At 38.7% G+C, this 14,911-nt stretch overlaps 1 protein-coding gene across 1 annotated transcript in view; it reads left to right on the top strand.

Annotated features, from left to right (window-relative positions):
• lrpprc (leucine-rich pentatricopeptide repeat containing) overlaps window positions 1-14,911 on the top strand; it is a 169,820-nt gene that overhangs the window by 124,297 nt on the left and 30,612 nt on the right. Inside the window, exons 26-29 of the mRNA XM_061911204.1 lie at window positions 6,683-6,751; window positions 6,842-6,932; window positions 7,193-7,335; window positions 13,099-13,216. Coding sequence (XP_061767188.1) covers window positions 6,683-6,751; window positions 6,842-6,932; window positions 7,193-7,335; window positions 13,099-13,216 — 421 coding nt within the window. The remainder of the gene's footprint in view (window positions 1-6,682; window positions 6,752-6,841; window positions 6,933-7,192; window positions 7,336-13,098; window positions 13,217-14,911) is intronic.

The raw sequence follows: 14,911 nt of genomic DNA, 5'->3' as shown, positions 1-14,911 counted from the left end.
CCATCCTTTGACAGCTTCTTTGACTTTTTTTAATATCAGTGTGGCCTCAATGTGAACCACACAGCTCCTAAAAATACCGCTTGCAACTGGGGACTTTTTGAAGGCTTTTTTCATGTCTGAGTTTTAAATCTGTCTCTTGTGATTTGCCTGGAGGAAAACAAAAAAAGAGGTCTCGGCGTGTTCAAATCTTTATTAGCAAGAGCTTTGTGGGATTTAAAAAAGTTGACTGAAAAGGAAGTGTTTGTGAAATGGGAAATTTGTTTTGCAACTCTGTTGAGGATTAGTAGTTTAAGTGGGGAAACATGACAGGGTATTAGAGACAAGCATCTTCCTCAAAGGCGGACTATTTTTGTTTGTGGCTGCATTTTTATTTGCCTGTTCCACACTATTACATTCTGATAGTTAATCCACACAAACATTTCAAACTGATCTGACATTACCATTTGTTTAATTGATTTTATATAATTAATCAGAATTGTCCATTTTTTTTCCAATCAAAGTTGCATTTTAATTTTATTGTAAATGGAATGTGTATCCTGGAGCTGTTATCTAAAACAATGTTTAAAATAAGGACATCATTCGCATTATGAATAGCTGAGTAACTACATGTCTGAGGCAAACAAAGCTAGAAAAACCCTTTGGAAATGCAGCTCTCTGCCAGGCCCAATCGCCCAATAGCGGAAAGAAAATCCTTTGAAAAAAGTCGAATTAATTGTTACTTGTCCCATTTCTTGCATTTTGTACAAGTTTCATCAAATCTTGCCACAAAATTATGTATATTGTGTATATAATTGTGTGTGTGTGTGCGTGCGTGTATGTGTACGTATATATCTGTATATATATATGTATATGTGCTAGGGCTGGGTGATATTTTTAGCATCTCGATATTTTTAGGCCATATCGCGATACACGATATATATCTCGATATTTTGCCTTAGCCTTGAATTAACACTTAATACATATACCGTATTTTTCGGAGTATAAGTCGCTCCGTAGTATAAGTCGCACCTGTTGAAAATGCACAATAAAGAAGGAAAAAAACATATATAAGTCGCACTGGAGTATAAGTCGCATTTTTGGGGGGAATTTATTTGATAAAACCTGACACCAAGAATAGACATTTGAAAGGCAATTTAAAATAAATAAAGAATAGTGAACAACAGGCTGAATAAGTGTACGTTATATGACACATAAATAACCAACTGAGAAGGTGCCTGGTATGTTAACGTAACATATTATGGTAAGAGTCATTCAAATAACTATAACATATAGAACATGCTATACGTTTACCAAACAATCTGTCACTCCTAATTGCTAAATCCCATGAAATCTTATACGTCTAGTCTCTTACGTGAATGAGTTAAATAATATTATTTATTTTATGGTAATGTGTTAATAATTTCACACATAAGTCGCTCCTGAGTATAAGTCGCACCCCCAGCCAAACAATGAAAAAAACTGCGACTTATAGTCCGAAAAATACGGTAATCACACCAGTATGATGATCCTATGTGTCTACATTAAAACATTCTTGTTCATACTGCATTAATCTATGCTAATTTTAAACTTTCATGCAGAGAAGGAAATCACAACTATGTCAATTGACCAAAACTGTATTTATTAAACAGTTATTAAGGAGTGGCACAAACATTCATGTCATTTACAAAACAGAAAGTGCAAGATTGTCAGAGACATTTTAAAACCAGCTATTAGTGCACTTTTGTGCATGATGTCACAAAGATGACATATCAACACTACATTAAAGTGCACTTATTGCACAGAACGACACTACAGTAGTTTAAAACAATTAAAGTGCACTTTTGTGCATGATATCACACAAGATATTTTAATAACTGTCAAATAAAAATGAGCTGCATTATAGGAAATCAAATAGTGTTTGTCCTTCGCTATGTGGTAGGTTACTGCAGACATTATTAACTTTTGTTGTTGACTATTTTTTTCATACGTTGTTGATCTGGAAATGTTTGCCTCGGCATTTTGATGGTGTGGGCGTGTGGCACCGAACGGAAATGTTGAAATGCGGAGTAAGCACTCTTCATTCTCTAACAGGTGACTTATCAAATGATACTACATATTAGCATTAATGCTACTTTTTGTAGAAATGCTTTTGCCCCACACTTGACAAATTACAGTTGTCTGTTTGACATATTCCCACTTGAAGCCAAACCACTGCCAGACCCTGGTGTTTTTCTTGGGAATTAATTCTTCCTTCATTTGTTACCAGATTCGCACCTTCTTTCTCTTGTATTACCACTAGCATGGCTCCGCTAGCATCACAGCTAACGTTACCCATGCTGCTACCTCTGCTCCGCAAGGGCGTATACGTATGACGTATGTAAGAAGGTGTGCTTGCTGTCTGTGAGAAGGTGAGACAGGAAAGAGTGAAGAAGAGCCTGTAGTGTAATTCCCGCAGCTAAAAGCAACTGCGTGAGAACGTATACCGTATTTCCTTGAATTGCCGCCGGGCCTGTAATATGCGCCTGCCTTGAACTACTGCCGGGTCAAACTTACTTCCCAAAATTATTATCGCATGCTTACTATTACCGCCGGGTCAAATTCGTGACGTAAGGACTGGTGCTTCCCCTGTCGTCATTTTCAAAATGGCGGCGGCAGCAGGGTCAGCAATCTTTACCGCTCAAAGAGCCATTTTGACCCATTTCACAACGACAACAGGAGCCACAACACACTTTTGAAATATTGAAATTACACAGCATTAAGAGTTTATTTTCCTTTAACTATTGTGTAAACCAGGGGTCTTGTTCATCAGCCAAACGGGTTACACTGATTGTTGTGATATAAAGAAATTAAACACTTTTACTAATATGTGCCACACTGTGAACCCACACCAAACAAGAATGACAAACACATTTCTGGAGAACATCGGCTCTGTAACACATTATAAACGCAAAATAAGAATTACCCAGGATGCAATGCATCCATGACTCTTACTGCTTATATTATACACCCCGCTAGCACCAAGCCCCCCCCCCCCTCCGTGCGTTGGTTGAGGTGGGCGGGGTTGGGGGCGCGGGGTATATAATATAAGCAGTAAGAGTCATGGATGCATTGCATTCTGGGTAATTCTTATGTTGCGTTTATAATGTGTTACAGAGCCGATGTTCTCCAGAAATGTGTTTGTCATTCTTGTTTGGTGTGGGTTCACAGTGTGGCACATTTTAGTAAGAGTGTTAAACTTTTTTATATCACAACCTTCAGTGTAACTTGTATCACCCAGTATGCCTTCCAATCTCGTCCGTGTGACGATAGAAGCAGCGAAATGCATGCGTCAATTGTAAGTTATTCCAATCCTTCAGTGCTGAAAATAATAACCATAATAACGTTTTTTTTTTACTAATTGTGCTCTTTGTGATGTTATTCTCAAATCACACTCAATTTTATACTGCATGCCATTGGTAAGCGCAGAGGTGAGAGGAGGTTTTTAAGTTATTTGTGCCTGCTTACTATTACCGGATGCCTTGAATAAGCGCAGGAGTGAGAAGAGGTTTTAAATTAATTAGCGCCCCGGCGGCTATTTAAGGAAATACGGTACTCGAATATCACGGTATAGTCATTTGCTATATCGCACAGAGACAAACCCGTGATATATTGACTGTATCGTTATATGGCACAACCTTGATATATATATATATATATATATATATATATATATATATATATATATATATATATATATACACACACACACACACACAGTGGGGCAAAAAAGTATTTAGTCAGCCACCGATTGTGCAAGTTCTCCCACTTAAAATTGTGACAGAGGTCTGTAATTTTCATCATAGGTGCACTTCAACTGTGAGAGACAATTGTGAGAAAAAAATCCAGGAATTCACATTGTAGGAATTTTAAAGAATTTATTTGTGAATTATGGTGGAAAATAAGTATTTGCTCACTTCAAACAAGAAAGATCTCTGGCTCTCACAGACCTGTAACTTCTTCTTTAAGAAGCTCTTCTGTCCTCCACTCGTTACCTGTATTAATGGAACCTGTTTGAACTTGTTATCTGTATAAAAGACACCTGTCCACAGCCTCAAACAGTCAGACTCCAAACTCCACTATGGCCAAGACCAAAGAGCTGCCGAAGGATTCCAGGAAAAGAATTGTAGACCTGCACCAAGCTGGGAAGAGTGAATCTACAATAGGCAAGCAGCTTGGTGTGAAAAAATCAACTGTGGGAGCAATTCTCAGAAACTGGAAGACATACAAGACCACTGATAATCTCCCTCGATCTGGGGCTCCATGTGTTAACGTTTCGCTAAAAGCTAACTAGCCTTCAACTAAAGTCAGGACTGCGAGTGAGCTGAGCTGCAGTTTGTTTCTAGAAGGTCAACGGGCTCATAGTGATGTTAAGAAAGTAGTTGACTTGGAATATAATTTGGGGAGAGTGAGTTGCTCCCCTGCTAAACACCTATCTGCTCGACATCGACACTTAAGCCTTGACGAAATGCGCTCTGAATACGCAGTGCTGATTGGCTTTGTATGTAACCAATCAGATGGTTGTGTGGGAGGGACAATGCAGGGTGCTGTGTACAGACACAGAGGCAGAACGGAGCGGAGCAGCTGATCTTGTTAAGACTTTAGCATAGGCGGCTACTTCAGATGTTCGTGTGTAACTCGTTCGGTACTGCTCCGCACCTCCCGTACCTCCTGTACCTCCCGTACCAAAACGGGTTTAATACAAATACACGTACCGTTACACCCCATACCGTTACACCCCTATAAAATATATATGTATATATTTATATATACACACACACAGATATATATATATATATATATATATATATATATATATATATATACACACACACACACACACAGAGGGGCAAAAAAGTATTTAGTCAGCCACCGATTGTGCAAGTTCTCCCACTTAAAATGATGACAGAGGTCTGTAATTTTCGTCATAGGTTCACTTCAACTGTGAGAGACATAATGTGAAAAAAAATTCCAGGAATTCACATTGTAGGAATTTTAAAGATTTTTTTTGTAAATTATGGTGGAAAATAAGTATTTGGTCAACCATTCAAAGCTGTCACTGATGGAAGGAGGTTTTGGCTCAAAATATCATGATACATGGCCTCATTCATTCTTCCCTTAACACGGATCAGTCTTCCTGTACCCTCAGCAGAAAAACAGCCCCAAAGCATTACGTTTCCACCCCAATGCTTCACAGTAGGTATGGTGTTTTTGGGATGCAACTCAGTATTCTTCTTCTTCCAAACACGACCAGTTGAGTTCATACCCAAAAGTTCTATTTTAGTTTCATCTGACCACATGACATTCTCCCATGTGCTCTCTGACAAACTTCAGACGGGCCTGGACATGCACTGGCATAAGCTGGGGGACACGTCTGGCACTCCAAGATTTGATTCCCTTTCGGCGTAGTGTGTTACTGATGGTAACCTTTGTTACTTTGGTCCCAGCTCTCTGGAGGTCATTCACGAGCTCCCCCCGTGTAGTTCTGGGATTTTTGCTCACCGTTCTCATGATAATTTTGACCCCACGGGATGAGATCTTGCGTGGAGCCCCAGCACGAGGGAGATTATCAGTGGTCTTGTATGTCTTCCATTTTCTGATAATTGCTCCCACAGTTGATTTTTTCACACCAAGCTGCTTGCCTCTTGTAGATCCACTCTTCCCAGTCTGGTGCAGGTCTACAATTCTTTTCCTGGTGTCCTTTAACAGTTCTTTAGTCTTGGCTATAGTGGAGTTTGGAGTCTTGACTGTTTGAGGCTGTGGACAGATGTCTTTTATACAGATAACGAGTTAAAACAGGTTCTATTAATACAGCAAACGAGTGGAGGACAGAAGAGCATCTTAAAGAAGTTACAGGTCTGTGAGAGCCAGAGATCTTCCTCGTTTGAAGTGACCAAATACTTATTTTCCACCATAATTTACAAATAAATTCTTTAAAATTCCTACAATATGAATTCCTGGATTTTTTTTCACAATCTGTCTCTCACAGTTGAAGTGTACCTATGATGAAAATTACAGACCTCTGTCATCATTTTAAGTGGGAGAACTTGCAAAATCGGTGGCTGACTAAATACTTTTTTGCCCCACTGTATGTGTGTATATAGGTTCGTGTGTATATACATAATCATGTCTTATCATTTATCTTTCTGGTAATACAATATAGTGAAAATTGACAGATTTCATTAAAAATATATATTTGACAAACCTTGAGCTCATTTAAGCAAAAAATGGCTGTTAGGCCTTGTTCACACTGCAGGCCAATTATTTTGCACATACATGAAATTTATACATGTTTTTTTATTATAGATAATATTATTGAAGCCATGTTTATAATATTATTGAAGCCATGTTTACTTCTCTAAACACTGCAGCATGTGTTAAGTTATGTTTGCACGGGTCTGATTGCATTCACATTAGACCTCGATTTTTTTCAAATTGTTACATAAGAAAATGAGATTTGACACAAAAAAATCTAAGTAAAATTTCCTTCCTTGCATTGTAAACATAGCCGTAGACTATAAAATGATGTCCAACGTTTGAGTACCCATGCACTTAAAACGATATAGAAACATTGTGACTGGGAAAGCAACACCTGTCACCTTGAATTACTTCATTGTCACAACAGACACTGATTATTTTACCTTTACTGTGTCTTCCCACATTGCAGACCCCTGGAATGAGGGCGAAGCCAGCCCGCCTGCAGTGGTTTGCAGAAAAGTGCGTTTCGGCCCAGCAGGTGACGCAAACACTCTTAACAAACTCCCCATTGAGAAAGCAAGAATGAAGATTTTGACAAAGAGACATTCCAATGTTTTTCTGCACTTAGATGGAGCCCTTGGAGCAGATGGTGGACATGTCCTCTCAGTTGTTTGACTGTGACCGTGACGAAATGTACAGTTACATCCTGCGTCTCTGCAGTGAGTACTCGTACGCATTCTTTGGGGAAGGCTGTAAGCAGAAGGACCATGGTGTGATTGCAACAGTGCTGATTGGACAATTGAAGCTGATTGTCAACCTATTACCCCACACACACTGAGCACAAGTTAGTGTGTTTGAGGATGAGTCAGCTGATCATATTAGTGCCTTGATTGCCCGATGACAGCATTGCCGCCTGCTGCCAAACTACACATCACACAAATGACTTACTCGTCTTGTTCTTCCTCACCTCCACCTTCAGAGGATACCAATGACTGGCAGAAGGCGGAGGCCGTGTGGACAAAGATGCAGGAAGAGAACATTGTTCCCCGGGAGAGGACGCTTCACCTGCTGGCCGAAATCCTGAAGAAAAACGGTCAGAAAGTGCCCTTCGAAGTGCCTGAGGTAAAAAAAAAAAAATGTATATATATATATATATATATTTATATATAAAAAAAATTGTTGGCAATACGTCCCATTAACTCTATAATCAAGAAATTATTCAGAAGAATAATGGCCAGAAGGCTGCTTGTGGGGATGGAGGCGATGGAGCGGAGAAATCTTGAAATTCCCAGGAGCGCTGGAGGAATTTAAATGTGCCTGAGGTCAAATGTGACTCACAACCCGCAGCATTAAGTCAACCCAACACAATGGAAAATACAACAACTCTAATCAGTTTGATTTAATTTCATAAAAACAATTACTCTCAAACATTTTTTCTATATTTTAGATTTCTATATTTTTTCCACTTTCTGGCACTTCCCTGCCTTTGCATGAGAGGTGCCGTTGAATATTTTAGAGCACCTTTATATATACATATATATATATATATATATTTTTTTTTTAATATATGTGTATATATATATTTATATATATGTGTATATATGTATGTATATATATATATATATATATATACGTATGTATATGTATGTATAAATATATGTATATGTGTGTATATATACATATGTATGTGTGTATGTATATGTGTGTGTATATATATATAATGTGTATATGTGTGTATATATATATATATATATATATATATGTATATGTGTGTATATATATGTGTATATAAATATGTGTATATATATATATGTATACATATGTATGTATATTTATATATGTGTATACAGTGGGGCAAAAAGTATTTAGTCAGCCACCGATTGTGCAAGTTCTCCCACTTAAAATGATGACAGAGGTCTGTAACTTAATCATAGGTGCACTTCAACTGTGAGAGACAGAATGTGAAAAAAAAATCCAGGAATTCACATTGTAGGAGATTTAAAGAATTTATTTGTAAATTATGGTGGAAAATAAGTATTTGGTCACTTCAAACAAGGAAGATCTCTGGCTCTCACAGACCTGTAACTTCTTCTTTAAGAAGCTCTTCTGTCCTCCACTCGTTACCTGTATTAATGGAACCTGTTTGAACTTGTTATCTGTATAGAAGACACCTGTCCACAGCCTCAAACAGTCGAACTCCAAACTCCACTATGGCCAAGACCAAAGAGCTGTCGACACCTGGAAAATAATTTTAGACCTGAACCAGACTGGGAAGAGTGAATCTACAATAGGCAAGCAGCTTGGTGTGAAAAAATCAACTGTGGGAGCAATTATCAGAAAATGGAAGACATACAAGACCACTGATAATCTCCCTTGATCTGGGGCTCCACGCAAGATCTCATCCCGTGGGGTCAAAATTATCATGAGAACGGTGAGCAAAAATCCCAGAATTATACGGGGGGACTGGGTGAATGACCTGCAGAGAGCTGGGACCAAAGTAACAAAGATTATCATCAGTAACACACTACGCCGACAGAGAATCAAATCCTGCAGTGCCAGACGTGTCCCCCTGCTTAGGCCAGTGCATGTCCAGGCCCGTCTGAAGTTTGCCAGAGAGCACATGGATGATACAGCAGAGGATTGGGAGAATGTCATGTGGTCAGATGAAACCAAAATAGAACTTTTTGGTATAAACTCAACTGGTCGTGTTTGGAGGAAGAAGAATACTGAGTTGCATCCCAAGAACACCATACCTACTGTGAAGCATGGGGGTGGAAACATTTTGCTTTGGGGCTGTTTTTGTGCTAAGGGGACAGGAGATGCGCGGATAGGCAATTATTTCATCCGCAACCGCATCGCAAAAGTCGTCATCCACCCGCCATTCACCCGAACCAACATTTTATCAAAACCACAACCGCTCACCACCCGCCCGTTGTTATATTTCTAATATAGACGATGCAATGGCATTGGTGAGGTTAGAAAGTGTAACTCCCTCCAAATAGCACAGACACAATGGCTTTCTTGAAGTGATTTATTTGAAGGCTTCCTTTCCCTTCAAATTCACCGTGAAAACTGTAATAAATAAAGCACGTTACAAACGTAAAAATAATAACATGCACAGCATGTGGATCAAACATTTTACCAAGTAAAATACCAACAAATGACAAACAAATACCTCGTTGGCCTGCATGCTTCTTTTAGGAGGAAATTGTGATCTTCTGGCTCTTATAACCCAAACGCTGAAATTCCTTGTGACACTTTTTAGTCTTTGTTACAATCAATCACTCTCTAAAAAATGTTTACTCATACCCGGGAGAAGCTTCCTTAAATCCGTCAACAGTCCAAACGAGACACTTCAAAATAAAAGTATGCCCACATACTGTTTCAAAGAGTGCTGCTCGTTCTTCTATTTATACATGGTTGATTTATATAGGCTAGTAAGGTAAAGTTTTGTACCTGGACACGTTTCGGTAACCTTGCTTCTGCAGCCTTCATCAGAGGTGTCACGTGATGTTAGCGTGACGTTGTCTGTGACTTGTTATATGGATTGTACCATCAAGTGTTGTCAGGTACAACACTTTACCTTACTAGCCTATATAAATCAACCATTTATAAATACACGTCAGTAGGCTAAATGAACCTCTTCAACATACCATTTAACTATGTATATATATTTCTGAATTGGTTCAACCGCCACCCGCCCGAATCTATTTCAAATTTATTTTTTTGTCATGTCACCCGCCCGGCCCGCGGTTTATCCGCGAACTCCGCGGTTGTGACCGCAAACCGCGCATCTCTAGTGTGTATATACGTACATATATATATATATATATATATAATATATATATATATATATTATATATATATATGTATATATACACTGTATATGTGTGTATGTATATATATATATATATATAAATATATATATATATACATATATGTATATATACACATATATGTATATATATATATACATATATGTATATATACACATATATATATATATATACATACATATATGTATAAATACACATATATATATATACATATATGTATATATATATATATTACATATATATGTGTGTGTATATATATATATATATATATATATATATATATATATATATATATATAAAAATTTAAATTTACTTTCACTGATAAATGTAAATGTCCATATAATGTATAAATGTCTGCCATTTAGGTTTTATTTTAACATCCTTGGCTTCTGTCATCGACTAATTCTGCTACAGGATGGTGTATAATAGCAGTCTTACACTCCAATTGCTTCACCCAGTTAGCTGGCTACACACTTGGTTATGTTTTTTGATGATATAGATTTTTTAATTCAAAGAAAATCCTCCACTTCTTCTTCTGAGCACTGTTCTTTACACATACTACTTTACATTTTTGGAAGAACAAAGTAATGGTCATGTCTAGCGATAAGCTAATGTTAGCAAGTAAGACCAGATGTTTTGATCTGATCTTGGGGTTTTCGGAGGCTCGTAACACAAATTTTTGCTCACAACCAAAAGCGTAACAATTATAAGAGAAATAGCTTGTATCCCAAAAAAAATGTATTTTGAGGCACTTGTATCCCAAGGTCCCACTGTACTGGGATGCGAACATTTCTATGAATACAAGAATAAAATAAAACAGTAATTGCGTGTATTCAAAATGACGGAACGTCCGGCTCATGTCTGGTTCATTGAATATGCGTGGTGGTCAAGCCATCGTCTGTTCTCAATGGGTGCAAGGCGCCATTTAGCCTTTCTCGAAGAAAAATGCCCGATGCTTGCTTTTTTTTCGGCTGTACAGACTGTTTTAATTGCGAAAAGGATAAACGTTTCTTCAGAGCTCGTTAAGAAGTAATCGAGGATGGCTGATTTTATTTTTTTAAAGAATGTGAGTGTGAAAGTTGTCTGTCTATCTGTGTTGGACCTGCGATGAGTTGGCGTCTTGTCCAGGGTGTACCCCGCCTTCCGCCCGATTGTAGCTGAGATAGGCGCCAGCGCCCCCCGCGACCCCAAAAGGGAATAAGCGGTAGAAAATGGATGGATGGATAAAACTTCAAAAGTACCACGCACTACAGTACAATGGAGTAAAGTCAAAGAATGCACAAGTTTGCAGTTAAAGGTTTGTTTTATATACTTTTAGCTTTTGGTGTTTTCTGTTTAAGTATTATCTTGATAAAATTTGTATTTCTTAATACACATTTTTGCTACGTGAAGCACCAACTCGTTGAGTCTAAAAGAAATCAAATGTGAGCAAAGCCTCAAAGAGTTACAACAATCATAAATGAAGCTTTCAGCACATACACAATGTTGACATCTATAGTTATATTTTGATAAAGACAGGATTGAGACGCTACTCATAAACAGTGTGTGCAACAGCATGGATAGGCAACAAACGTGACTGTAGGCACAAAGTTAAATCATGGAATGCGACCTTAACCAAGCAAAAACGATGCATATTTAGAGTCTTGATACTAATTTTTTTGATCCAGGCACACACAAAGAAGTTGTAGACTTCCATGTTTTTCCAAGTTTCTTTTGTTTTGTTGTAGAATGGCGTCTGGAGCACACAAGAGTTTGATATCCCCTATTTTCTTGGTTGACCACCACTGTTTTCACTTCTGGGAAGAAATCATTTGTCGGAATACAAGCAATACAAAGTAAGAGAAAGAGTTATTGTTTCATAAGAGCAGATCCTTTCAAATGTTCAGAGATACCATCTCTACCCTTGATGATGGTCCCGGCGTTTGAGCGGCTTGGACCGGGCATGCAGCTAATGTTGATCGGCATTTTTTCCTTTACTGGGTGCTTCACTTTTCTTATCTTTGATTGTACTACCATCAGAAGAGTCTTCCTCACGCTTGGTAGAGTTGGTAGAGCAAGTTGACTTATTAAAACATGGCTATAAACTAAGGTGGGGAAGTGGTCATGTAGTTTTAGCGTAATCACGCGAATAAACAATACCACTTTGGTACTATGCTTTTGTATGCTTTACACATGTAATTTGTCTTCCTGATAGAAGAACATACTATCAGCTATCACCCCATACCAACACTTGTCATAATTATTCATTTAACTATCCAACAATTACAGCCCATCAAACTGGATCACTTGAAGAGCTTATTGACCTCACCCCCTCTTGAATGTACAAAGAAAGCCTCCCTTTAAATGGAATAAAAATACTCTTATGGGCTGCTGGCTGCCCCCGCCACACTCCACCATTAAGCCTCTGTTCATTACATGCCGAGCAAACAGGATTGCAGCTGCTATCTCCAGTGTGGTCAATCAGAGCGGCTGACTGCTGCAAGGAATTACAGCTAGATGCTGTGTGGAAATCTTTAATGCCCAATCAATTAAGTCAGCAGCAAAATGCCACCATATGGCCACCGCTGCCTGGATACTTGCATATTCTTGTAAGAAAGCTGACTTAAAGACAACATATTTAAGATTTATGACAACAAACTCGCATTGAATTGCTTTAAAACGCCCCCTCCTCACCAGCATTGGCGCACACTGTGAGCCCCAAGCCTCAACGAGAGAGGAAGTGACCGGCGTTGCCCCGAGCGATGAACTAGGTAACCCCAGGGGCACTCGAGTCGACGTCCACACTCCCACTCTAACATGTTCGCTTCTCTGTATACCCCCCCGGGTGCCCGCCCTAATTTTCCCCCAGCCAATACAGCTTAACCCCTCCCATCACAACTACACGGGTGAGCGAGCATCTTGTGGGGGCCCTGGCCTGGCCACAGTGCATCTCTCCCACACACACAAGTTGAATATGTGCAGCGACTTGTTAGAGCGCTGCGAGTGTTGCAGTGTTGTGTTGGAAACATCAGCTTGTGTTTGATCTTGTGTGTGTGTGTTTTCTATCCAGACTTTTTTACAGTATGAGCAAGAGGCCAATGACAAAAAAGCAGCACCCTCCCTCAAAGATGCTAAAACCGATTACCAACTGCGAATGGTCAGCCTGTGCAAGAAGGGAAAACCCAAAGGTAAGATGCAGTCAGCCCCATTTCCAATCACAATGAATGAAGATGTAATCGGTTACATGGCAATTTATAATGTTAATTTTTATTCAATGTTACTGTGTAAGCTGTCAAAATGGTGAAATGAACTACAGTCAACATCAACACACCCTAGCCCACTATGAGGCAGCAGAACTGGAGTGTCCAAAGCCCATATTGATAGCAGATATCGGTCCGATATCCGGAAGAAAAAAAATGCATCAAATTATATCGGCTAGCATTTAAAATCACTGACATAAGCGCACCGATACAAGCAGTCCTGCAGTGCGTTTAATTGTGCAAAGCTGGACAGCCAGATAACATCGAAATGTCTTCCAATAAGCACCCAAGTTTGATCTTTTTTGTATTTTAGTCAAGTCCTTTAAAAAAGGTAAACAAAACAGGCTATGGGCTAGTAGGAGCTGCTGGCAGCTACCCAACAGCTAAGCACACAATTGCACACAAGCTAGACATACGCAATAAGTATCCATAAAGGGGCTGTTTGCAACTTGGTCAGAGTTATATTGTTGAAGCAAAAAACAAGAACACCATTGTCTATCAATGTTACCGTTAGTGATTTAACAGAACATATTTGTTTTCAAACTGTCTATATTTTTCACAATTGATAAGTTTGTGTAAAAAACATTTTTTACCGGCCCGAATAAAACTATTGGTGTTTACGGCTGTCGCTCACTCGGTCTCGTCAACACGTACGCGCAGTTTAAGAGAAGCAACCAACAATTTGCAGACATGTTATGATAGAATATACATTCAATGACAGCTAAAGCTAACCATCCAAATTGATGTCATTAGCCAACAACAACCAAAGCTAATGAGCGCGCATGTGTCATGTATAGTATTTACGTAGTTAAGTCCTTACGTCATAGAAACTGTAAGAGGGTGGGATATAACATTGGAAAGTTAGCACCCTCTAGACATCTGTGTAAATATTGCAAACAGCCCCTTCAATTAAACAATATTGCAAAATAAAATATGAAATTTCTCAATATAAACAAATCATCAAATTATTATAATTGCATATTACTTACGGATACAAAGTCTTCCAAAGCAGAAGCGTATACGAAAATATCTAGTAACTGCTAGTAAATGACGTGATTTAATCTGCATATTGATTTAATACCAAATTGAAGAGGGAAGTTTGCCAAACATGATGAGCATGTTAAGATACGGTACAGCCTGCAACAAAGACTAATTATCATAGGAAATCACCAATTGACTCATACAAACACATACACACAAAATACCAGTCTCACCGTGACTCTATTTTAAGGAAATTAAGTCTGAAAGCCCTGTGATTGAATGTCTGAAATTAAATGTAAGATGGTAAATTAATTACGCTTGTATAGCGTTTTTTTACCTTCAAGATAGTCAAAGCGCTTTGGTCACTATTTCCACATTCACCCATTCACACGCACACATTCACACACAGATGGCAGGAGGTGCCATGCAAGGCCCTAACCATGACCCATCAGGAGCAAGGGTGAAGTGTCTATCCCAACGCCACAATGGATATGACTAGGCTTTTGGGAGCTAGGATCAAACCTGGAACCCTCAGGGTGCTGTCACGGCTGCGCTACCACACGAGGCACCCCGTCCAAAATTGTCCTAAGAGACAAGTCGCTGAGTTAAAAACAGCCCATTTTGTCGTCTTATTCATGGACA

Source organism: Nerophis ophidion, linkage group LG09, assembly GCF_033978795.1.
Source record: "Nerophis ophidion isolate RoL-2023_Sa linkage group LG09, RoL_Noph_v1.0, whole genome shotgun sequence".
NCBI classification, from domain to species: Eukaryota; Metazoa; Chordata; class Actinopteri; order Syngnathiformes; family Syngnathidae; genus Nerophis; species Nerophis ophidion.
The sequence above is the reverse complement of the archived record's forward strand: the minus strand, read 5'-3'. Positions and strand labels throughout refer to the sequence as shown.